The 26,434-nt window shown below is 42.7% G+C and overlaps 1 protein-coding gene across 1 annotated transcript in view; it reads right to left on the reverse strand.

Annotated features, from left to right (window-relative positions):
• Nucleotides 1–416: 416 nt before the first annotated feature.
• LOC106601673 (uncharacterized protein C14orf132-like) overlaps nt 417–26,434 on the reverse strand; it is a 73,204-nt gene continuing 47,186 nt past the window's right edge. The window contains exon 2 of the mRNA XM_045694616.1: nt 417–1,474. Within this exon, the coding sequence (XP_045550572.1) occupies nt 1,241–1,474 (234 nt within the window). The 3' untranslated portion in view covers nt 417–1,240. The remainder of the gene's footprint in view (nt 1,475–26,434) is intronic.

The following is a 26,434-nucleotide window of genomic DNA, read 5'->3' on the forward strand; positions in this document are numbered from 1 at the left end:
GCGATGGTCTTGTAGCCCATTCCTGCCTTGTGTAGGTCTACAATCCTGTCCCTGACATCCTTGGAAAGCTCTTTGGTCTTGGCCATGGTGGAGAGTTTGGAATCTGATTGATTGATTGCTACTGTGGACAGGTGTCTTTTATACAGGTAACAAGCAGAGATTAGGAGCACTCCCTTTAAGAGTGTGCTCCTAATCTCAGCTCATTACCTGTATAAAAGACACCTGGGAGCCAGAAATCTTTCTGATTGAGAGGGGGTCAAATACTTATTTCCCTCATTAAAATGCAAATCAATTTATAACATTTTTGACATGCGGTTTTCTGGATTTTTTTGTTTTTATTCTGTCTCTCACTGTTCAAATAAACCTACCATTAAAATTATAGACTGATAATTTCTTTGTCAGTGGGCAAACGTACAAAATCAGCAGGGGATCAAATACTTTTTTCCCTCACTGTATACTTCAATGTCTTTGTGAGAGGTTTGTTATAAAAAAGTGAAATGTCATTGATAGATGTACTGTGGTGTAATAAATAATGTTTCAGATGCAGATTTAGCAGAGTAAATTATATGGTGGAGTGATTTTCTTATTGGACCATAAACTGGTGTGGCATTGCTACAGAAACTGAGAAGCAAAAACAGTTGTAGGGTGTTTCAGGAATGTTTCATTAAAGCCAGTGTCCGTTGGTCCATTTTCTGTCGATTTACAAAGGAAAGATAATAATTTGAGCGTTCTTTTGACAGAACAGATAATGAACTGTAAGAAGCTGAGCCCATGGCTAATGCAGAAGTATTCCCAGCGTCACTTAAATGTTTTAAGATTCACGTCTCTGTTCATCCAAATAATTAAGCAGCACTCCTCTTAATTGCCTCTCATCTATCTGGGGGACATTTAAGATGGTCCGGTTCACCCTGTCCGTATCTTATCCCCTTCAGCACCACAATGCAACACAACAACATTCAGGAGCGTGATGTCTACTGAAAGTTAGGCGACTAAAGTTGAAAATACCATTCAGACTTCAGTTGAACTTGTATACTGTTCCTATCCCGAAACGTTGAGTTTTTTTAATTGAAAGTGAATGTTGCTGAAGCTTCAACTAAAGAAACCCCACACCACAGTCAGCGTTTGCATCCCGGAGCCCTTTGGTCATACATTATGTGATATTTATCCTTTGTCTTTTATCACGTTCCCCTATGGGGAGGCTCACAAATTTTTGTCTTGGTGGACAGGAAGGCAAGATGGATCAGAAGGTGAATGCGTAGACCACTCCCACCACCACAATGTTGCCGATAGTAGCAATGATGGCAATCCAGAGCCAGATAGCGTCACTGGACGAGGACTGGTCGTCCTGCTGGGCCTGGGCTGAGGTGGCCGCAGAGGCGGCGTGGACACTGGCCGAGGAATTGAAGAGCGAGTGGTCGGCACTGTAGTTGTCATTGGGTGAGGAGTCCATGAAGGCCCCCGTCATGACTGGGATCTGCAGGACAGGGAAGGATGGAGGATGGGAGGGAGGGAGAGGGAGAGAAAGAGAGAGAGAGAGAAGATTAGATAAGAAATTAATTGACAAAACCAAAAGGTGTTATTTTATTTGATATGCAGTGTAGAGCTCTTTGCCAGTAGGTACAGAAGATTTGATCTAACATTACAGTTTCTTTCCTGTGAGTGGGAGATGTTCTTGGGTCCTGCATTAGCAAGTTAAAAGTTGAAATGAAATAGTGAATGTATCACGGCATCTTGTGGGAACAAGGTTTCTCACTTCTGGTGTGGATCCCCCCACGCACACACAGGTGCGTTTCCACCCTGGGAACTAGGGCTTAATTAACACAAAATAAATATTTAACGAGTGGGAAGTGAGAGTGATTTATTGCTTGGGACAATTAGAAGCCTGCTGAGAAGGCTGCTGGACAGCAGAGCAGAAGAAGAGAGAGAGAGTGCATCCTCTCATATGTACTGTATGTACCGTAGGAAGATAAGGAGTGCCTGAAAACGAGAGAACACTTGCTTGCTGCGAACGCTAGCTCTCAAATTAGAAAACAGATTCCTCTCCTCCAAGGGCTGTCAAAAGAACTATGCTAAAAATACTTGAGGGATGTAGAGCACTCACACTATATACACCAAAACACTCTTACTCTTTCTGCTCGCTCTCTTTCACACACACACTAATACAGTGAGAGAAAAAACACACACAGAGCACACAGTCTCATTTGAGGTCATTCCTCTCACTGAGAGAAATTAATTTTTTTATAGCATTCCGCTGCTCTACAGCCATTGGCCCCTGGTGGTGAGTAATGACATGACATATCCAATTGGGCATGATGGGAGCAGATATCTATGTATGGGGACAGTAACCTGAGGTTCTCCCCACCTAGTGATCACTCAGCCAGAAGTAAAGACTAGGGTTGACTGATGGAGAAGAACTGCCATGAGCCTTCCATCCATGGAGTCTGTCAGTTTCTTGATCTGTTCACGATAAATTTTCGCTGAAGCAGCAACCACAGCCTCCCAAATGCTGTTCAAAGAGGTGTATTGTCTTCCCTCACTGTAAATCTCACGTTTGAGAAGGGCCCACAAGTTCTCAACAGGATTTAAGTCAGGTGAGGAAGGGGGCCAGGTCGTTATTCAGGCATCTTTGAGGCCCTTGCTGGCTAGCCAAGCAGTGGAGTACTTGGATGCATGTGATGGAGCATTGTCCTGCATAAAGATCATGGCCTTCTAGAGTGCTGAGGACTTCTTCCTGTACCACTGTTTGACGAAAGAATCTTCCAGAAACTGGCAGTAGGTTTGGGAGTTGAGTTTCAGTCCATCTTCAACCCGAAAAGGTCCAACTACCTCATCCTCAATGATAGCAGCCCATACCAGTACCCCTCCTTCACCTTGCTGGCACATGACTCAAAGTGGTGCCCTGTGTCCATTACTGATCCAGCCACGGGCCCATCCATTTGGTCCATCAAGAGTCACTTTAATTTCCTCTGTCCATAAAACCTTTGAAAAATCTGTCTTCAGGTATTTCTTTGCCCAATCTTGATGCTTCAACTTGTGAATCTTATTCAGTTGTGGTCTTGTTTCAGTCTTCTTGACCTTGGCCATGTCTCTGAGCACTTAACACCTTGTACTTTTGAACACTCCAGGTAGGTTATAGTTCTGGAATACGGTGGCACTGGAGGATAATGGGTTCCTGGTAGTTTGACGTTTAATTATTCTCATGTCTTTTGCAGTTAATTTGCGCCTTTGCGCCCCAGTTGACTATTCGCAACAAAACGTTTGATTGTCCGATGGTCACGCCTCAATAGTTGAGCTATTTAAAGAGTGTCGCATCCGTCTGAAAGGCATTTTACATTTTTGGCTTTTCAGTGTCAGTTAAATCTCTTTTTTGGCCCATTTTACCTGAGGTAATGAGGCTACCTAATAATTATGCACACCTTGATTTACATTTACATTACATTTAAGTCATTTAGCAGACGCTGTTATCCAGAGCGACTTACAAAATGGTGCATTCACCTTATGATATCCAGTGGAACAACCACTTTACAATAGTGCATCTAAATCTTTTAAGGGGGGGGTTAGAAGGATTACTTTATCCTATCCTAGGTATTCCTTAAAGAGGTGGGGTTTCAGGTGTCTCCGGAAGGTGGTGATTGACTCCGCTGTCCTGGCGTCGTGAGGGAGCTTGTTCCACCATTGGGGTGCCAGAGCAGCGAACAGTTTTGACTGGGCTGAGCGGGAACTGTGCTTCCTCAGAGGTAGGGTGGCCAGCAGGCCAGTGGTGGATGAACGCAGTGCCCTTGTTTGGGTGTAGGGCCTGATCAGAGCCTGAAGGTATGGAGGTGCCGTTCCCTTCACAGCTCCGTAGGCAATCACCATGGTCTTGTAGCGGATGCGAGCTTCAACTGGAAGCCAGTGGAGAGAGCGGAGGAGCGGGGTGACGTGAGAGAACTTGGGAAGGTTGAACACCAGACGGGCTGCGGCGTTCTGGATGAGTTGTAGGGGTTTAATGGCACAGGCAGGGAGCCCAGCCAACAGCGAGTTGCAGTAATCCAGACGGGAGATGACAAGTGCCTGGATTAGGACCTGCGCCGCTTCCTGTGTGAGGCAGGGTCGTACTCTGCGAATGTTGTAGAGCATGAACCTACAGGATCGGGTCACCGCCTTGATGTTAGTGGAGAACGACAGGGTGTTGTCCAGGATCACGCCAAGGTTCTTAGCACTCTGGGAGGAGGACACAAGGGAGTTGTCAACCGTGATGGCGAGATCATGGAACGGGCAGTCCTTCCCCGGGAGGAAGAGCAGCTCCGTCTTGCCGAGGTTCAGCTTGAGCTGGTGATCCGTCATCCACACTGATATGTCTGACAGACATGCAGAGATGCGATTCGCCGCCTGGTTATCAGAAGGGGGAAAGGAGAAGATTAATTGTGTGTCGTCTGCATAGCAATGATAGGAGAGACCATGTGAGGATATGACAGAGCCAAGTGACTTGGTGTATAGCGAGAATAGGAGAGGGCCTAGAACAGAGCCCTGGGGGACACCAGTGGTGAGAGCGCATGGTGCGGAGACAGATTCTCGCCACGCCACCTGGTAGGAGCGACCTGTCAGGTAGGGACGCAATCCAAGCGTGGGCCGCGCCGGAGATGCCCAACTCGGAGAGGGTGGAGAGGAGGATCTGATGGTTCACAGTATCAAAGGCAGCAGATAGGTCTAGAAGGATGAGAGCAGAGGAGAGAGAGTTAGCTTTAGCAGTGCGGAGAGCCTCCGTGACACAGAGAAGAGCAGTCTCAGTTGAATGCCCAGTCTTGAAACCTGACTGATTAGGATCAAGAAGGTCATTCTGAGAGAGATAGCAGGAGAGCTGGCCAAGGACGGCACGTTCAAGAGTTTTGGAGAGAAAAGAAAGAAGGGATACTGGTCTGTAGTTGTTGACATCGGAGGGATCGAGTGTAGGTTTTTTCAGAAGGGGTGCAACTCTCGCTCTCTTGAAGACGGAAGGGACGTAGCCAGCGGTCAAGGATGAGTTGATGAGCGAGGTGAGGAAGGGGAGAAGGTCTCCGGAAATGGTCTGGAGAAGAGAGGAGGGGATAGGGTCAAGTGGGCAGGTTGTTGGGCGGCCGGCCGTCACAAGACGCGAGATTTCATCTGGAGAGAGAGGGGAGAAAGAGGTCAAAGCACAGGGTAGGGCAGTGTGAGCAGGACCAGCGGTGTCGTTTGACTTAGCAAACGAGGATCGGATATCGTCAACCTTCTTTTCAAAATGGTTGACGAAGTCATCCGCAGAGAGGGAGGAGGGGGGGAGGGGGAGGAGGATTCAGGAGGGAGGAGAAGGTAGCAAAGGCTTCCTAGGGTTAGAGGCAGATGCTTGGAATTTAGAGTGGTAGAAAGTGGCTTTAGCAGCAGAGACAGAAGAGGAGAATGTAGAGAGGAGTGAGTGAAAGGATGCCAGGTCCGCAGGGGAGGCGAGTTTTCCTCCATTTTCGCTCGGCTGCCCGGAGCCTTGTTCTGTGAGCTCGTAGTGAGTCGTCGAGCCACGGAGCAGGAGGGGAGGACCGAGCCGGCCTGGAGGATAGGGGACAGAGAAAATCAAAGGATGCAGAAAGGGAGGAGAGGAGGGTTGAGGAGGCAGAATCAGGAGATAGGTTGGAGAAGGTTTGAGCAGAGGGAAGAGATGATAGGATGGAAGAGGAGAGAGTAGCGGGAGAGAGAGAGCGAAGGTTGGGACGGCGCAATACCATCCGAGTAGGGGCAGAGTGAGAAGTGTTGGATGAGAGCAAGAGGGAAAAGGATACAAGGTAGTGGTCGGAGATTTGGAGGGGAGTTGCAATGAGATTAGTGGAAGAACAGCTTCTAGTAAAGATGAGGTCAAGCGTATTGCCTGCCTTGTGAGTAGGGGGGGAAGGTGAGAGGGTGAGGTCAAAAGAGGAGAGGAGTGGAAAGAAGGAGATATAATTGATATAAGGTGTTATTCACTTTCGCCACACCCTCCCTCATTACACAAATATATATCACCTGAAAATGATTAAATCCAATAAGCATTCAAGTTTATATGGTTTGGAGTTCCAAAATGTGAATAGAAATAATGATAAGATCAGAATACTCACTTGCCTAATAATTGTGCATGCAGTGTACTGTAGCTAAATGTTTTTTAGTGATAGTAGGTTTAGCTGAATAGAGCCTAATGACAAAAATCTACATTTAGACACATCTAACATAAACACCACTATATGGCTCATTTCACCATAAAAACATCCACATCATAGCTTTGCATAACATGCAAGAATTGTTAAGGTAGTAACTTTGGAAAAACATTAGTAATCTGGTAGCACTTGTTCGCCCGGGCCTTGTCTGAACCCATTATTTCCCAGTGCACCGGCACGAGGTCAGCACAGCTAGCTGTAAGCATTAAAATTCCACCTCATGGGTGGAATGTTATTAATATTTAATAATTAATAAACATTATTTCGAAAAACCCACAGAATATCTGGTGTTTCTATGTCAAAAGGTTTTGTTATATTTCAGTCTTCTGTGATGTTTATAAAGTCTAATATTGGGATGCAAACTCCAAATTGAATAGATTTCAACTTTATATCTGACATGGAACAGGTGTCTTGTTTTTTTAAGCCCATAACAATGTGTGTGAGGTCTATACTTTGGTTTCAAAGTAGATTTGTTTAAGACTACCAAGAAACATCCTGTGTGACCCTGATTTAGCCCACTGCAGAAAAAGGTTAATGGAATGGAAAGAGAGAAACCCTGGTATGGGGCATCCCCAGGCCGCTGTGCACTTAAGCGGGCAATGAGGGCCATCTCCCATGCATCAATGTCAGGAAACCGATGCCAGTAAACTTGCATGGGTGAGTGGCTGCGTAATAGAGCTAGTCATCTGGTCACTGACCAGGGTAGGCTTAGATCTTGCGGATCTGCTGGCTAAACGGCTATAGGCGGATCTATTTTAACATTGCGAGCAGTTTATTGGTGCTATATTGGATTAGATGGAACATGCAAAGTTTGCACACTCTAAAAAATGCTGGGTTGTTTGGATGACCCAACTGCTGGGTTGCAAGCATTGGGTTACTTTGTTGGGTTGTTTTCTTTAAAAAGAGCAAGGTTGGGTTGTTGATGCTGGGTTATTGATGCTGGGTTATTGAGATATGAGCCAGCGGGTTAGATCAGAAGACTGGAGGCGTGGCTCAGTAGGGGCGTGGCTTTCAGATAGTAATTTTTGGCCACCTGTAACAGATTGGCAGTCGTGGTGAAGGAATGTGGCACAGGAAGCAGCGAGCACAGGGTAGTGGCGTATTTAATGTACACTCACTCATTAAACAAAATACTCCCACACACAGGGGAGAAAATGCACACGGCGTAAAATAGCGCCGACACGAACATGAACCGTCACAATAGAAATAATCCCGCACAACACGGAAGCGGACCAGCTAACATAAATAGCCCCGCTAATTAACCAAACTAAACACAGGTGCACAAAACCAAAAGGAAGGGAAAAACAAAAAATGGAATCAGTGGCAGCTAATAGGCCGGTGACGACGACCGCCGAGCGCCACCCGAGCAGGAGGGGGCGCCACCGTCGGTGGGAATCGTGACACCACCCATGAAAGTGGGTGGCCGGTTCATCTGTTCTGTTTTATTGTTATCACATGTTAAGGTTTATCAACACTGACACTGTAGGTCCCGTGTTGCTCAGTTGCTAGAGCATGGCGCTTGCAATGTTAGGGTTGTGTGTTTGATTCCCATGGGGGACCAGTAGGAAAAAAAAGTAGGATAATGTTGGCACTCACTACTGTAAGTCTCTCTGGATAAGAGCATCTGCTAAATTATTAAAATGTGAAATGCTTACACAAGTGTATGATTTCCTCAAGAACCTATGCGTAAACCAATGTTGGGATAGTTACAATATGTAAATAACACTGGGTGAAAAGGGTCTATATCAGGGGATGTCTTCACATGACACATTTTTGATATTCTAGAGAATACAGACCATTTCCAATCCATTTTTTTGAGATTTGTGGATATGCACCATATCCTGATAAATTCTGAATCTAGATGTGTCCTTTAGACATATATGATATTGGGATTACTCCAAATATCACACGAAGACATATCCTATGGCCGAATATGGACTCATTCAATATCCTGAGATATGTGACAACGTATTTTCACTCTTCATGTTGACAAATACTGACTGTATACATCACATATAATGCTTCTCAATATGCTGAAAATTAGGATTTCTTATGCATTTCTGAGTTCTCAGCACATGCTCAATAATTTTACAAATATGAAATCCATATTTTTCTTTCATGCACAAATCATTTTTGGATTCCCTCTGGATATCATACATGGTATGGCCAGATATTGACTCATTAGATATCCTGAGATCTATTTTTTCTCTATATGATGACAAATACTGACAGTAGGCCTATATAGTATATTTTCTCAGCACATACAATGCATATGGTCTTGACTGAGGTCCATATAAGGATCTAGAAATGCATTTGATATGCTGATGCATATTTGAGTTTTGAGGACATGCTCAATAATTTGACACAATATTTATATACAGTGCCTTCAGAAAGTATTCAGACCCTTTGATTTTTTCCACATATTGTTAGGTTACAGCCTTATTCTAAAATTGATTAAATAGTATGTTTTCCTTGTCAATCTACACACAATACCCAATAATGACAAAGCAAAACCAGATTTTTTAAATGTTTGCAAATGTATTAAAAATAAAAAACTGAAAAATACATTTACATACTGTAAGTATTCAGACCCTTTACTCAGTACTTTGTTGAAGCACCTTTGGCAACAATTACAGCCTTGAGTCTTCCTTGGTATGACGCTAGACCCTTGGCATAACTGTATTTGGGAAGGTTCTCCCATTCTTCTCTGCAGATCCTCTCAAGCTCTGTCAGGTTGGATGGGGAGTGTTGCTGCACAGCTATTTCCAGGTCTCTCCATAGATGTTCGATCGGGTACAAGTCTGGACTCTGGTTGGGCCACTCAAGGACATTCAGATACTTGTCTTGAAGCCACTCCTGTGTTGTCTTGGCTGTGTGCTTAGGGTCATTGTCCTGTTGGAAGATGAACCTTTGCCCCAGTCTGAGGTCCTGAGTGCTCTGGAGCAGGTTTTCATCAAGGATCTCTCTGTACTTTGCTCAATTCATCTTTCCCTTGATCCTGACTAGTCTCCCAGTCCCTGCCTCTGAAAATCATCCACACAGCATGATGCTGCCACCACCTTGCTTCACTGTAGGGATGGTGCCAGGTTTCCTCCTGACGTGATGCTTTGCATTCAGGCCAAAGAGTTCATTCTTGGTTTCATCAGACCAGACAATCTTGTTTCTCATGGTCTGAGAGTCTTTATATGCCTTTTAGCAAACTCCAAGCTGGCTGTCATGTGCCTTTTACTGAGGAGTGGCTTCGTCTGGCCACTCTACCATAAAGGCCAGATTGGTGGAGTGCTGCACAGGTGGTTGTCCTTCTGGAAGGTTCTCCCATCTCCACAGACAAAATCTAGAGCTCCGTCAGAGTGATCAACGGGTTCTTGGTCACCTCCCTGACCAAGGGCCTTCCCCCCGATTGCTCAGTTTGGCAGGGCGGCCGGCTGCAGGAAGATTCTTGGTGGTTCCAAACTTCTTCCATTTAAGAATAATGGAGGCCACTGTGTTCTTGGGGATCTTCAATGCTGCTGAAATGTTTTAGTACGCATCCCCAGATCTCTGCCTCGACACAATCCAGTCTTGGAGCTCTACGGACAATTCCTTCGACCTCATGGCTTGGTTTCTGCTCTGACATGCACTGTCAACAGTGGGACCTTATAGAGACAGGCGTGTGCCTTTCCAGATCATGTCCAATCAATTGAATTTAACACAGGTGGACTCCAATCAAGTTGTAGAAACATTTCAAGGATGATCAACGGAAACAGTATGCACCTGAGCTCAATTTCGAGTCTCATAGCAAAGGGTGTGAATACTTATGTAAATACGTACTATCGAACAATTCACAACAATACACACACATTTAAAAGTAAAAGAATGGAATTAATAAATAAATAATGTAGGGGGATTGATTAAATACAGTTGAATACAGTTTATATACATATGAAATCAGTAAAACAGTATGTAAAAAAAAGCTGACTAGTGACGGCTATTTAACAGTCTGATGGCCTTGAGACAGAAGCTGTTTTTCAGTCTCTCGGATGGACCTATATTGACATCGACTTCTGGATGTTAGCAGGGTGAACAGGCCGTGACTCGTGTGGTTGATGTCCTTGATGACCTTTTTGGCCTTCCTGTGACATCGGGTGCTGTAGGTGTCCTGGAGGGAAGGTAGTGTGCCCCTGGTGATGTGTTAGGAAGACCACATCACCCACTGGAGTGCCCTGCGGTTGCGGGCGGTACAGCTGCTGTACCAGGCGTTGATACAACCCGACAGGATGCTCTCAATTGTGCATCTATAAAAGTTTGCGCCTTCTTCACCACACTGTCTGTGTGGGTGGACCATTTCAGAAAAGTACCAGTGTTCTGGCTTTGACCCCAAGTGAGAATAGGTCCGCTGGTGAGACACTTGTGCTGGCCTGCGTAGATGGAAACAGAAAAGTCTGAGTCTTTTGGGTAAAACACTGGGGTAAATCTTGTATGGAAATGGGCCAAAGGTGTTTTTGTCTGTTCTTTGTATTTCAAATAAGCTCAAAGCACAGCTGCCCCCTCAAAAACAAAGTCTTACTTGAGTGGAGATTCAATTACCCCCCCCCCCCGCTAGCACAATATAAAAATGACGCAAGCACAATATAAAATATAAAGCACAATATACAATATAAAATAATGACACAAGCACAAAATATATATAAATACTAGCTTGGCTGGTTTTGCGCATCGTTTTCCCCCCACACATCTTTTTGGTGTTCAAATTCAATTTTTCTGCCTGAACTGCCTTTTCCCCACGATTATTCAAAGCCTTGTAAGTAGACCTTAGGTCCTGTTAAAATAGCATGTCCTAACAGAGATAGATGGGGTATGTGACTGACAGTTAAATAGACGTGTGGAAGGGACATGGCAATATGCTCTAATGCCCTGCATGGCCCAATCAGAGAGAAGCAAACGCTCCGCATCAGAGATAAAGCTGCACCTCTGTCAGCTGCCTGTGGTTGTCAGGAAAACACATTATTTGTTGCGAAGCGCATCCCGCCGGCAGAAGATGGATACAGAGCTCCCTGGCATTCAGTTTGCTGATATGGACACATAGTTTGCATGCATTCTGGAGTGGAAGTGCAGGATCTGAGCAGGTCTTTGCTACACACTAACGGCCTGGTATATTATACATTTTCACTGGTGTGAAGTTCATTTTGCAGCAGTGGTTTTCAAACAGGAGTACAACCAAGGGTCAAGAGAAGGAACAAGATTCTGGTCATTTTAACATGTGCAAACGCTTAGTAAATAAATGCCCTCAGTATGCACCTAAGTGTGTTTATTATGTACACAAGTAGAGTATGTTGGATCTGGAAATGACCAAATACTCTCTCTCACCAAATGGCTAGGTGTATAGGAAATTCTCAGTAGTGTTCACATAATTTTTCCCACAGTTTATCAGGGCCAGTGAGAACTGATTCCATTGAGTGTATCTTAATTGAAAATACTCATATGAAAAATGCATGACTAACATCCACATATAGAAGCATGGGAATACTGTGCTACATTGCAAGAAATGCCAAGTATGTGTGGGAGAAAAGCACATGTGGTTTGGGGTGTAAACAATACTTTAAAAAACATGCTACACATTTAATCTGGCTCATACATAATCAAAATATATGCTTATATAAATCATTAATTGATTGCAGTCTAAAGCTATCTTATGATTAAGAACAAAACATGTCATCAGTTCTCAAACTGTGCATAGCTGCAATTTTAATTACTGTAACGAGACTGAGGAAGCGCATTGAAAGACTGAGAAAAAACACATCTTAATATTTTTTCTTCAGCACTCAGAATTTGTGAAACAAAAGACTTTGACACTGTGAAGAGTTATAGGTTTCTTGTCGAAAGCCTAAAAAGTACATCAACATCGTAAAAACACCAGCATTACGTAATGTGACGCTATACTTGCACTTGGCAGTATGACTTAGGCATGTACTGTATGTGGCCATTGTTATGGATTACTTATTCTACGGTATCCAGTGGCTTTATGAGAATATTATCGTGAACTCAACAACAATGTGTTACAGCACAGGAAAATAGTCAATCACAGCACTCAAACCAAAGGAACAAAGTGAGAAGAGAAGAAAGTTGTCTCTGATATCAACCAGCTCTACTGTTCTGTATCAAAATACAGCGCTATCACTGTCCATAACTTGCCAGCACATTTTTATACCCTGTCCAAACACCAACACAGCTCCAGTGAGAGGCTGAGTCAGGGCTATTCCCATTGGAACAGTTTGGAGACAGAGGGACATTTTTTTTAAATGTATGAAGCTCACTTAAAGAGGGTAAAATACCACAAGAGATTTTATGAAGGACCTCCAGTCACAGATATTTCAGAATGCCCTGCTTATTTCCCAATATAACCCAAAGTCAAACAGTCAGCTAGGCAGACCTCTTCCTACAAAGATGCATTACTAATCATAATAATGTTCAAGTATACTTCTGATGAAAATAGATCTTTGTTAAGGTTTTTTATACATTCATAACAATTAAGATTACTTCAGACGACTGAGAAAAGAAACCATTTAAAAAAGCAAATATACACTTTCTCATCCACTGCCGTTCTCTCGAAATCCTCATTTTGAAGAGATGGAAGCATTTTGGGGGGATTAACGATGAAATTCTGACTCACAAACACCGTTTTAGCTGTAAAACCTTGAATTCTCCTCGGGTGTCAGAAGTTTAGGTTTTCATTTGGTTTGCCTGTTGACTGAGTGTGTCGTGCAGCAGAGGGAGTCATGGACCAGAGCACTTCAGACACAGAGTAACATGCGTCAGGAGTTAGACACTAGAATAAGAAGAGCTGGTCAGGTGGCCAGATGTCTCACACACACACACACACACACACACACACACACACACACACACACACACACACACACACACACACACACACACACACACACACACACACACACACACACACACAGAACACACATACCACGCACACACACACTGCACTCACAGTGAACTCTTAATCAAAGATGATCTTCTTAATGTGCTAAGTCAGGCATTGGCATTCCTCTCAGCTGACTAGAATGGAAAATCATGTGTACATTATGCACATTACAGAGCCTAGCCAAAGCTTATGGAACAAGAGAAAGATACAGTATAATACAGTATTAACATAGTAAAGTTTTAGAAAACCAGGTGCATGAAGCTGCATAAACATTATATATTAAGATACAAGATTGACTGTGAATATGATGCAGGTGGCTGGGCTGAAACACTGCTACACACGTTCTATTGAGGTAAAAGATCTACTATGAAACGCTGCTGCGCCGCTGAGAGAAAGAAAATCGATAAGACTGGAGTTGTAAATCTGGACAGCAGAACAGAACCGTGGTGGACTGAGGTGAAATTCCATCTGGTCTGAGTCTAGTTTAACTAGTTCAAGTTTTATTGTCACAAGTACAGTGAAATGCTTAAATTGCATGCTCTACCCAGCAGTGCAGTAATAAAAATTAAAATAGTATAACTGATAATAAATGTTTTTATATATATATATATATATATATATATGTATACATACACATATATATACAGTGCATTCGGAAAGTATTCAGATCGTTTGACTTTTTCTACATTTTCTTACATTACAGCCTTACTCTAAAATGGATTCAATTGTTTTTTTTCTCTCATCGATCTACATATAATACTCCATAATGACAAAACAAAAACATGTTTTTAGACATTTTTGCAAATGTATTTAAAATAAAAAACTGAAATATCACATTTACATAAGTATTCAGACCCTTTACTCAGTACTTTGTTGAAGCACCTTTGGCAGCGATTACAGCCTTGAGTCTTGTTCTGTATGACACTACAAGCTTGGCACACCTGTATTTGGAGAGTTCCAGATCCTCTGAAGCTCTGTCAGCTCTGAAGCTCTGTTTGGATAGGGAGCAAAGCTGAGCAGCTATTTTCAGGTCTCTCCAGAAATGATAGATCGGGTTCAAGTCCAGCTCTGGCTGGGCCACTCAAGGACATTCAGAAACTTGTCCTGAAGCCACTCCTGTGTTGTCTTGGCTATGTGCTTAGAGTCGTTGTCCTATTGGAAGGTGAACCTTTGCCCCAGTCTAAGGTCCTGAGCTCTCTGGAGCAGGTTTTCATCAATGATATCTCTGTACTTTGCTCCTTTCATCTTTCCCTTGATCCTGACTAGTCTCCCAGACCCTGCCGCTGAAAAATATCCCCACAGCATGATGCTGCCACCACCATTCTTCACCGTAGGGATGGTGCCAGGTTTCCTCCAGACGTGACGCTTGGCATTCAGGCCAAAGAGTTTAATCTTGGTTTCATCAGACCAGAGAATCTTGTTTCTCATGGTCTGAAAGTCCTTTCGGTGCTTTTTGGCAAACTCCAAGCTGGCCGACGAGTGGCTTCCGTCTGGCCACTACCATAAAACCCTGATTGGTGGAGTGCTGCAGAAATGGTTGTCCTTCTGGAAGGTTCTCCCATTTCCACAGAGGAACTCTGGAGCTCTGTCAGAGTGACCATCGGGTTCTTGGTCACCTCCCTGACTAAGGCCCTTCTCCCATGATTACTCAGTTTGGCTGGGCGGCCACGTCTAGAAAGAGTCTTGGTGGTTCCAAACGTCTTCCATTTAAGAACGATGGAGGCCATTGCATTCTTGGGGACCTTCAATGCTGCAGAAAGTTTTTGGTACCCTTCCCCAGATTTGTGCCCAGACACAATCCTGTCTCGGAGCTCTACGGACAATTCCTTCAACCTCATGACTTGGTTTCTGCTCTGACATGCACTGTCAACCGTGAGACTTTATATAGACAAGTGTGTGTCTTGCCAAATCATGTCCAATCAATTGAATTTACCACAGGTGGACTCCAATCAAGTTGTAGAAACATCTCAAGGATGATCAATGGAAAAAGGATGCACCTGAGCTCAATTTCGAGTCTCATAGCAAAGAGTCTGAATAATTATGTAAATAAGGTATTGCTGTTTCGCTTTGCCATTATGGGGTATTGTGTGCAGATTGATGAGGGGAAAAAATTATTTAATACATTTTAGAATAAGGCTGTAACGTAACAAAATGTGGAAAAATTTAAAGGGGTCTGAATACTATCCGAATGAACTGTATCAACTCATTTCCTGTAGTATTCACGCTTCAAAAACTCTCGACCATTGTTACTCTCCCTTCCAGGATTTCTACAAGGCCCTCCCTCGCCCTCCCTTTGGCAAATCAGATCACGACTGCATTTCTGCTCCTCCCTCCCTATAGGTCGATTCAATGCTGGTCTGACCAATCCGAATCCATGCTTCAAGATTGTTTTGATCACGTGGACTCGGATATATTCTGGGCTGCGTCTCCAGTACCTCATCGACTGGGAGGGGTACGGCCCATTCTGGACGCTTCGCTGACCAGGGATTTTCACCATCGGCACCCAAACCGAACCGCGCCCCTGTGGTCGTCCCTGAGGCCGGTGTCGTCCTGCTGCTAGTGCAGCGCGTCGGGGGGGTACTGTCACGGATCCCCTCGGTAATGATGCTCATTCTGTTTACCAGTTCTGGAGGTCTACATCACCGGCTTTCTAGGTTTCACTGAACGGGATTCATTATCATCAAAACCGGAAAGTCTTGTCTGATTACAAACACCTGGTTCCCATTTCCCCTGATTAGTATGTTATACAGTTGAAGTCAGAAGTTTACATACACTTAGCTTGGAGTCATTAAAACCTGTTTTTCAACTACTCCACAAATGTCTTGTTAACGAACTATAGTTTTGGCAAGTCGGTTAGGACATCTACTTTGTGCATGACACAAGTAATTTTTCCAACAATTGCTTACAGACAGATTATTTCATTTATAATTCACTGTATCACAATTCCAGTGGGTCAGAAGTTTACATACACTAAGTTGACTGTGCCTTTAACCAGCTTGGAAAATTCCAGAAATGATGTCATGGCTTTAGAAGCTTCTGATAGGCTAATTGACATAATTTGAGTCAATTGGAGGTGTACCTATGGATGTATTTCAAGGCCTACCTTCAAACTCAGTGCCTCTTTGCTTGACATCATGGGAAAATCAAAAGAAATCTGACAAAAAATTGTAGATCTCTACAAGTCTGGTTCATCCTTGGGATCAATTTCCAAACGCCTGAAGATACCCCGTTCATCTGTACAAACAATAGAACGCAAATATAAACACCATGGGACCACGCAGCCGTCATACTGCTCAGGAAGGAGACGCGTTCTGTATCCTAGAGATGAACGTACTTTGGTGCGAAAAGTGCAGATCAATCCCAGAACAACAGCAAAGGACCGTGTGAAGATGCTGGAGGAAACAGGTACAAAAGTATCTACTGTATATCCACAGTAAAACGAGTCCTATATCGACATAACCTGAAAGGCCGCTCAGCAAGGAAGAAGCCACTTCTCCAAAACCGCCATAAAAAAAGCCAGACTACGGTTTGCAACTGCACATGGGGACAAAGAACGTACTCTTTGGAGAAATGTCCTCTGGTCTGCTGAAACAAAAATAGAACTGTTTGGCCATAATGACCATTGTTATGTTTGAAAGAAAAAGGGGGAGGCTTGCAAGCCAAAGACCACCATCCCAACCGTGAAACACGGGGGTGACAGCATCATGTTGTGTGGGTGCTTTGCTGCAGGGGGTACTGGTGCACTTCACAAAATAGATGTCATCATGAGGAAGGACAATTATGTGGATATATTGAAGCAACATCTCAAGACATCAGTCAAGAAGTTAAAGCTTGGTCGCAAATGGGTCTTCCAAATTAACAATGACCCCAAGCATACATTCAAAGTCTGGCAGCTTCATTAAATATTGCCTGCAAAACACCAGTCTGAATGTGAACAGTGAAGAGGCGAATCCGGGATGCTGGCCTTCTAGGCAGAGTTCCTCCTAGTGTCTTTGTTCTTTTGCCCATCTTAATCTTTTCTTTTTATTGGCCAGTCTGAAATATGGCTTTTTCTTTCCAACTCTGCCTAGAAGGCCAGCATCCCGGAGTCGACCTCTTCACTGTTGACGTTGAGACTTGTGTTTTTCATGCACTATTTAACGAATCTGCCAGTTGAGGACTTGTGAGGCGTCTGTTTCTCAAACTAGACACTCTAACATATTTGTCCTCTTGCTCAGTTGTGCACCGAGGCCTCCCACTCCTCTTTCTATTTTAGTTAGAGCCAGTTTGCGCTGTTCTGTGAAGGGAGTAGTATTTTATTTATAATGAGGGATACCTGGAAAAAATTTGACCTCTCTGAAATGAAAATGGATGGCCCTCCCTTCAGTAAAATATAGTTTTACCAGAACCTCCCTGAACACTTGAAAAAAAAGTGCCTACCGTTTACCTGCAATCCTAGGACAAACCAATGCCTGGTTTCCCAAAAGCATTTTAAGGCCATAGAGATGCAGTTTTAGAAACTGTTCTTTGTTTTGTAAGCATTACCTGGCAAAGTAACCATTAGGTTGTGGATTCGCAGATCACAAGGGTACGGGTGAAAAGATCTTGATTATCATAAAAGCACTGCATGAATCTATAATCTAAATTGTGGTCCGAGAAAAAAATGGCCTTTAATAAATGCATTTCATGCAATCCCTCAAAGTTTTACATGACTGGAGACAAGCGTAATCTTTTTTAATACCACAACAGAGCATGACAACTAATGAGTGCATGCTGCAGCACCGGAGAGGTTTTGATTTCTATACAGGCTATTGTTAAAAAAGAGGATAGTCTGTTTGGAACAGTGATAAAGTTATCTATCAACTGTCAAAATTGAGAGCAACAGAACCAGTTACAACTGAATTATCTGATCATCAATGAATTCGAGAAAAAGCCATACGTTTTTTACACAGCAGCGACATATCATCAGATAGGCCTACAGTATATATGCACTTGTATCTTTTTTCATTTGGGAAACCTTAATTTTTTTATTTATTCTATTTTATTCCATGATATTGTTGTTACAAAAGAGATTTGTGTTGACTGTGATTAGGGCATGTGAATATAAGAGCATCTGTGAGGCTAAATGAACAAACTAGGCATGCATATCTCACTGCATGATCCTCAAACTAAAGACTGGTCAAAATGTGTGTTTCTAAAAGTGACTTCAAAGGCACTGTGTGATCTGCATAGCCTGGTCTTTCTGCACCTTTGTCGCTGGGGGAGCCTGTGTCTGCGGCTGCAGTGCCTACTCCTACGATTTCGAAGTCAACGTAGGCAACCTTCCGTCCCTGCTCTGGATCGAGTGGGGCTTCTCCATCTATCGGAGGCCTGCACCAGGCATAGGGAGCAACAGGTTATCCTGCCTCTCGCACGTCCATAAAGGGTCTCCGAATCCTGTGAAGTGGGAATGGGCGGATTTCCTCGACCTTCTAGCCAGCCGTGATTTTCGGCAGCTCCATGGTAAGATATATGACCATTCCTGCTGCAAAAACAATGTCCTATCCCAGAGCTCTAGTAAATTACATTACTAAGCTGCTCCCGAATGTACTACGCAGGACATTGAAATCGATGCTATCGTAGTCCAGCTGGGTTTTAATGAAATTATGAAGGGCAGCTCTTAAAACCTCTTACATCTAGGCATTCCGCAGAACCCCTAGCCAACAGCCAATGGGATCGCATGGCGCGAAATACAAAAACCTCAAAAATCCAATAATTTAATTTTTCAAACATACGACTATTTTACACCATTTGAAAGATAAACCTCTCCTGAATCCAACCACGTTGTCCGATTTCAAAAAGGCTTTACAGCGAAAGCAAAACATTAGATTATGTTAGGAGAGTACATAGACCAAAATAACCACACAGCCATTTTCCAAGCAAGCATATATGTCAATAAAACCCAAAACAAAGCTAAATGAAGCACTAACCTTTTATGATCTTCATCAGATGACACTCCTAGGACATTATGTTATACAATACATGTATGTTTTGTTCAATCAAGTTCATATTTATCCTGTTTGGGATAGGGGGCAGTATTTTCACGGCCGGATAAAAAAAACGTACCCGAATTAAACTGGTTACTACTCTTGCCCAGAAACGAGAATATGCATATTATTAGTTGATTTGGATAGAAAACACTCTGAAGTTTATAAAACTGTTTGAATGGTGTCTGTGAGTATAACAGAACTCATATGGCAGGCAAAAACCTGAGAAGATTCCAAGCAGGAAGTGGCCTGTCTGTGAAATTGTAGTCCTTCTTTTGCTTCTCTATCGAAACTACAGTATCTGAGCTGTTACGTGGCACTTTCTAAGGCTTCCATTGGCTCTCTAAAGCCTTCAGAATGCGGATTGAGGTGTATCCTATCTCTGGGCAGAGTATATTAGCACAGTTTGTCAGTGGTCTGCCCGGTGACTAACAGATTGGAGATGCGCGGTCCCGCGAGAATGCTGTTTTTTCTTTTCCTATTTGAATGAATACACTATTGTCCGGTTGGAATATTATCGCTATTTTACGAGAAAAATACAATAACAATTGATTTTAAACAGCGTTTGACATGCTTCTAAGTACGGTAAAGGAACATTTTGTCTCGATATGCGCTCACGCGTTACCCTTTGGATAGTGACCTGAACGCACGAACAAAACGCAGGTATTTGGACATAACTATGGATTATTTGGAACAAAAACAACATTTCTTCTGGAAGTAGCAGTCCTGGGAGTGCATTCTGACGAATATCAGCAAAGGTAATACAATTTTCTAATAGTAATTCTGAGTTTAGTTTGCCCCAAACTTGGCGAGCTATGTACTCAGAATATAGAAAAATGTGCTTTCGCCGAAAAGCTATTTTAAAATCTGACACAGCGATTGCATAAAGGAGTTCTGTATCTATAATTCTTAAAATAATTGTTATGTATTTTGTCAACGTTAATGATGAGTATTTTTGTAAATTCACCGGAAGTTTTTGGTGGGAATACATTTTCTGAACATCACGCGCCAATGTAAAAAGCTGTTTTTGGATTTAAGAGTTGGAACTTGATTTTAAAGAGATGATTGACTATCTGCTAGGCACTAACAAAAAATCCATCATATCTGGCCCTGTGGCCTCTCTGAATCGTAGCATTGAATGCTTTAGCAGGATTCTTTCTGATAACAACTGGCTACGTGATTATTGCAGCTCAATGGGTGTAACTTTTGTTGACAATTTAGATACCCTTAGGAAACAAAACACATTTTATAAGGAGGATGGGATCCACCCAAATCATTTGGGTTCCTGGATCCTTTCACAGCATTATAAGGCAGCGTTGAGACAAAGACTTATCAATGACCCAAGCCCAGCTCAGCTAATCCATACCATTGTGACAAAGAGTTGTCATAATGCTTTAGCAAATGTAAATTATACAAGGGGCTTTGGTAGACACAATGTAAGTAACTTAATGTACAGTATGTCCCTCTAACTTCCCTGAATGCCTCTGCTGATCCTACGGCTATTGTATGCAGTAATCATGTGTCTATGAACCAGATGTATACTGTTAGCACTGAGTTGGTGTGCCCTAGGAGAAGGTCCACTGTGTGCAGCTCACCCTCCACTCACATAAATAATGTGAGCATATCTGCTTCTGCTAAGCTTCTGAAGAAATGAAAACAAATAAGCATCCCAGAAGAAAAGTGCTTAAAATAGCCCATGTTAACATACAAGTCAAAAGTTTGGACACACTACTATTTTTTACATTGCAGAGTAATAGTGAAGATATCAAAACTATGAAATAACACACATGGAATCATGTAGTAACCAACATCAACACATCTCAACATCAATCAGAGGAGACTGCGTGAATCAGGCCTTCATGGTCGATTTGCTGCAAAGAAACCACTACTAAAGGACACCAATAAGAAGAAGAGACTTGCTTGGGCCAAGACACATGAGCAATGGACATTAGACCGGTGGAAATCTGTCCTTTGGTCGCATGTGTCCAAATTTGCGATTTTTGGTTCCAACCGATGTGTCTTTGTGAGACGCAGAGTAGGTGAACAGATGATCTCCGCACGTGTGATTCCCACCGTGAAGCATGGAGGAGGTGTGATGGTGCTTTGCTGGTGACACTTTCAGTGATTTATTTCGAATTCAAGGCACACTTAACCAGCATGGTGTCATGACGTTGGCCTGTGGGTAAGGTTTATGACCCCCCCCATAAATACCTTTCCCCCTTCCCCTCTCTTACTGACCCTACTGAAGGACTGCTGTCCTGTTAAATATAGAGAGTCTGGGAACATCAAACAAATGTGGAAAGGTACCACATATTTTGTTAATAAAACCAGTTGGAAATATGCTTGGGAACGTAATGAGTATGTATGTCAGTTCGGTTGTCATCTGAGACATTATGACTGATGACAGGACGACATAAATTGTATCTGAGAAAGTATACACCCTCTAGTTATCAGAGTCACATGGAATTGTTATGCAATTGAAATGTTTGATATTGAAAATGTTTGTTAGGAGATGAAATGTAATTTTAGCTTCCGAATGAGAGATTTGGGTTTTCATAAGGAAAGTGCCCTGCTCGATCAGTGGCCAACCCTGTGAAGAGACAGGGGTTATAAACGATGAAACACCTCCCTCCCCCTCTCCACTATATAATCCTTTGACGAAAAGATAACCAGGTAGTTCCAGTACGAGAGGCCTGCAGCCTCTACGTTAGAAGGACACACATGTCAACTAAGCCAACCTCGGCGTGAGCTATGGTATGAACTGGTATGAACTTTGAGCTTATTCACTACAGAAGTGCTACTTCCTAGCCGTTGAGTTAGCAGCGGCCGCTGTAACGTGGGCTAGGAAAGGACGGACGACGGATCCAGTCTAACAGACGGACGAAGATACCACCACGTATCCAATTGACCACCAGAGACATTCTTCCGAGTAACAGGAAGATCTGTTGGCCAACCCGGCCAGCATCTACGACCAATCTACCGAAGCGCAGCTCAGAGTAAATATTTATTGCATTTTCCTTTTCCAAATGGGCGGTAATTTAGAATGCATAAGATAATGTATTTACGATAGCATAGCTGCTGTTTCTCTGTTCCTAAATCTTCCCGCTCTTTCATTCAAGCCCAACCCCCTTTCCTTTGTGTAACCAGCCGTCATATCTGTTCCGTCTACCGGGACGTTTTCTGTATGACGACATTGTATTCTGTGTATTTGTAATTCTGTGTGATTAGTTAGGTATTTAGTAAATAAATAATTAAACCCAATTTTGTATTGCTGATTCAACTTGTTAGCCAGGGTTCGTGAAGATAGCCAAGAACTTACAACTTTCATTATGAGACTGAAAATAAGACAAGGGTTAATATTGACTGCTATCGAGGTAAAATATTACTAAGTATTTTAAGAGTTTATTCGGAAGATAACAGCTCTATAAACGTTCTTCCGTGGTGCCCCGACTTTCTAGTTAATTACATTTACATGATTAGCTTAATCAGGTAATATTAATTACAGAGAAATCATTTTATAAGTTAGCATGTCATATCACTTAATCCGGCATAGCCAAAGACACGACAATGGCTACCACAACATTCTGCAGCGATACGCCATCCCATCTGGTTTGCGCTTAGTGGGACTATCATTTGTTTTTCAACAGGACAATGACCCAACACACCTCCAGACTGTGTAAGGGCTATTTGACCAAGAAGGACTGTGATGGAGTGCTGCATCAGATGACCTGGCTACCACAATCACCCGACCTCAACCCAATTGAGATGGTTTGGGATGAGTTGGACCGCATAGTGAAGGAAAAGCAGCCAACAAGTGCTCAGCATTCTAGGTGACAATTGGTTGAGAGAATGCCAAGAATGTGCAAAGATGTCATCAAGGTAAAGGGTGGCTACTTTGAAGAATCTAAAATATTAAATATATTTTGATTTGTTTTATACTTTTTTGGATACTATGTGTTATTTCCTAGTTTTGATGTCTTCACTATTATTCTACAATGTAGAAAATAGTAAAAATAAAGAAAGACCCTTGAATGAGTAGGTGTGTGTCACGTGTGCTCCCTCTCCGGCCTCTAGGTCACCAGGCTGCTCATTTATGGCGCACACCTGTCACCAGCGTTACACGAATTTGAGCACAATGACACTCACCTGGACTCCATCACCTCCTTGACTACCTGCCCTTTATCCTCTCTGGGCTAGGCGGGACGAATTCGTCCCACCTACTCAACAGCCAGTTGAATCCTGTGGCGCGTTATTCAAATACCTTAGAAATGCTATTACTTCACTTTCTCAAACATATGACTATTTTACAGCATTTTAAAGACAAGACTCTCGTTAATCTAACCACACTGTCCGATTTCAAAAAGGCTTTACAACGAAAGCAAAACATTAGATTATGTCAGCAGAGTACCCAGCCAGAAATAATCAGAAATAATTGTTCAATCAAGTTCATATTTATATCAAAAACCAGCTTTTTACATTAGCATGTGACGTTCAGAACTAGCATACCTCCGGTGAATTTACTAAATTACTCACAAAAAACATAACAATTATTTTAAGAATTATAGATACAGAACTCCTTTGTGCAATCGAGGTGTCCGATTTTAAAATAGCTTTTCGGTGAAAGCACATTTTGCAATATTCTCAGTAGATAGCCCAGCCATCACTGCTAGCTATTTAGACACCCACCAAGTTTAGCCCTGACCAAAGTCAGATTTACTATTACAAAAGTTTGATTACCTTTGATGTTCTTCGTCAGAATGCACTCCCAGGACTGCTACTTCAATAACAAATGTTGGTTTGGTCCAAAATAATCCATCGTTATATCCAAATAGCGGCGTTTTGTTCGTGCGTTCTAGACACTATCCGAAGTGTAAATAAGGGTCACGAGCATGGCGCAATTCGTGACAAAACATTTCTAAATATTCCATTACCGTACTTCGAAGCATGTCAACCGCTGTTTAAAATCCATTTTTATGCCATTTTTCTCGTAAAAAAGCGATAATATTCCGACCGGGAATCTGCGTTTAGGTAAACAGAGGAAAGAAAACAAAGCATTCGGTCGACGCGGGCACGCGCCTGAGTCTCACAGTACTGTAACCAGCCACTACCCAAACGCGCTACTTTTTTTTCAGCCAGAGCCTGCAAAGCCACGATTCAGCTTTTTGCCGCCTTCTGAGAGCCTATGGGAGCCGTAAGAAGTGTCACGTTATAGCAGAGATCCTCAGTCTTCAATAAACAGAGGCAAGAAGAACGACACCTTGTCAGACAGGCCACTTCCTGCATGAAATCTTCTCAGGTTTTTGCCTGCCATATGAGTTCTGTTATACTCACAGACACCATTCAAACAGTTTTAGAAACTTTAGGGTGTTTTCTATCCAAAGCCAATAATTATATGCATATTCTAGTTACTGGGCAGGAGTAGTAACCAGATTAAATCGGGTACGTTTTTTATCCAGCCGTGTCAATACTGCCCCCTAGCCCTAACAGGTTATTTGTCACTCCCTTTGGTTTCTTCCCCAGTCGTCATTGTTTCTGTTTCTTATTGGTGCGCTGTTTGTGTTTCTTGTTTTGTTCATGTATTAATTAAATGTATTCTCTCCCTGAACTTACTTCCCGACTCTCAGCGTACATCGTTACAGTGTGTCCAAGCTTTTGACTGATACTGTATGTAGCTTAAGAAACAAGGTTCATGAAATCAATAATTTGCTAGTAACAGATGACATTTATATTCTGACTATCTCTGGAACTCACTAAGATAATACCTTTGATGACACAGTGGTAGCAATACAAGGTTATAACATTTACAGAAAAGACAACAATGCCAATGGTGGTGGTGTTGCTGTTTATATTCAGAACCACATTCCTGTAACGCTTAGAGAGGATCTCATGTTAAATACTGTTGAAGTAATATGGCTACAGATTGATATTCCTCACCTAAAACCCATTATTGTGGGAAGCTGCTATAGACTAAGTGCTAACAGTCAAATTCTGCATAACGTGTGTGAAATGCTTGATAATATATGTGATATCAACAGTGTCGTGACTTGACTTTAACATTAAGCTGAAGACTTATCTAATTAACTATGCTTAATTGTTACTAGATTAAATGAATAATGTAACAATTAACTCATTAGGATCTGGGGCACCACGAGAGTGGTTCTTTAAAGAGTTACCATCTCCCGAATTAAACTCTAAAAGGTCTTTACCTAGCACATCTATAAACAGTCAACTTATTAATCATAACCTCGTATCATATCATCACCCTGAACAGTGGAACTAACCTGTATCTGCAAAAACATGAGCCTTACTTATGTTTCAGTAATACACAAATTGGTTTAATTATTTATTTACTAGCTAATTAAATGGGAACACAGGAAAAACATACACATTTTGCATCGGCTATTGACTGGGGACTTAATACGCTGAAAACAGGTCCCTAGCCGGAATGACAACAACATGGCTGCTTGTTAAAGAAGCGATGGAGAGGGAGAGAGAAGGACAGAGACACCTAACATTGGTACATTCAGAAACTACTCTCACTTACAGTAACCATATAAACTCAGAAAAAAAAGAAACGTCCCTTTTTCAGGACGCTGTCTTTCAAAGATAATTCGTAAAAATCCAAATAACTTCACAGATCTTCATTTTAAAGGGTTCAAACACTGTTTCCCATGCTTGTTCAATGAACCATAAACAATTAATTAACATGTACCTGTGGAACGGTCGTTAAGACACTACCAGCTTACAGACGGTAGGCAATTAAGGTCACAGTTATGAAAACTTAGGACACTAAAGAAGCATTTCTACTGACTCTGAAAAACACCAAAAGAAAGATGCCCAGGGTCCCTGCTCATCTGCGTGAATGTGCCTTAGGCATGCTGCAAGGAGGCATGAGGACTGCAGATGTGGCCAGGGCAATAAATTGCAATGTCCGTACTGTGAGACGCCTAAGACAGTGATACAGGGAGACAGGAAGGACAGCTGATCATCCTCGCAGTGGCAGACCACGTGTAACAACACCTTGCCAGGATCGGTACATCCGAATATTACACCTGTGGGACAGGTACAGGATGGCAACAACAACTGCCTGAGTTACACCAGGAATGCACAATCTCTCCATCAGTGCTCAGACTGTCCGCAATAGGCTGAGAGAGGCAGGACTGAGGGCTTGTAGGCCTGTTGTAAAGCAGGTCCTCACCAGACATCACCGGCAACAACATCGCCTATGGGCACCAACCCACCGTCACTGGACCAGACAGGACTGGCAAAAAGTTCTCTTCACTGACGAGTTGCGGTTTTGTCTCACCAGGGGTGATGGTCGGGTTCGCGTTTAT

The sequence above is a fragment of the Salmo salar genome, chromosome ssa01 (assembly GCF_905237065.1).
Source record: "Salmo salar chromosome ssa01, Ssal_v3.1, whole genome shotgun sequence".
Lineage (NCBI taxonomy): Eukaryota > Metazoa > Chordata > Actinopteri > Salmoniformes > Salmonidae > Salmo > Salmo salar.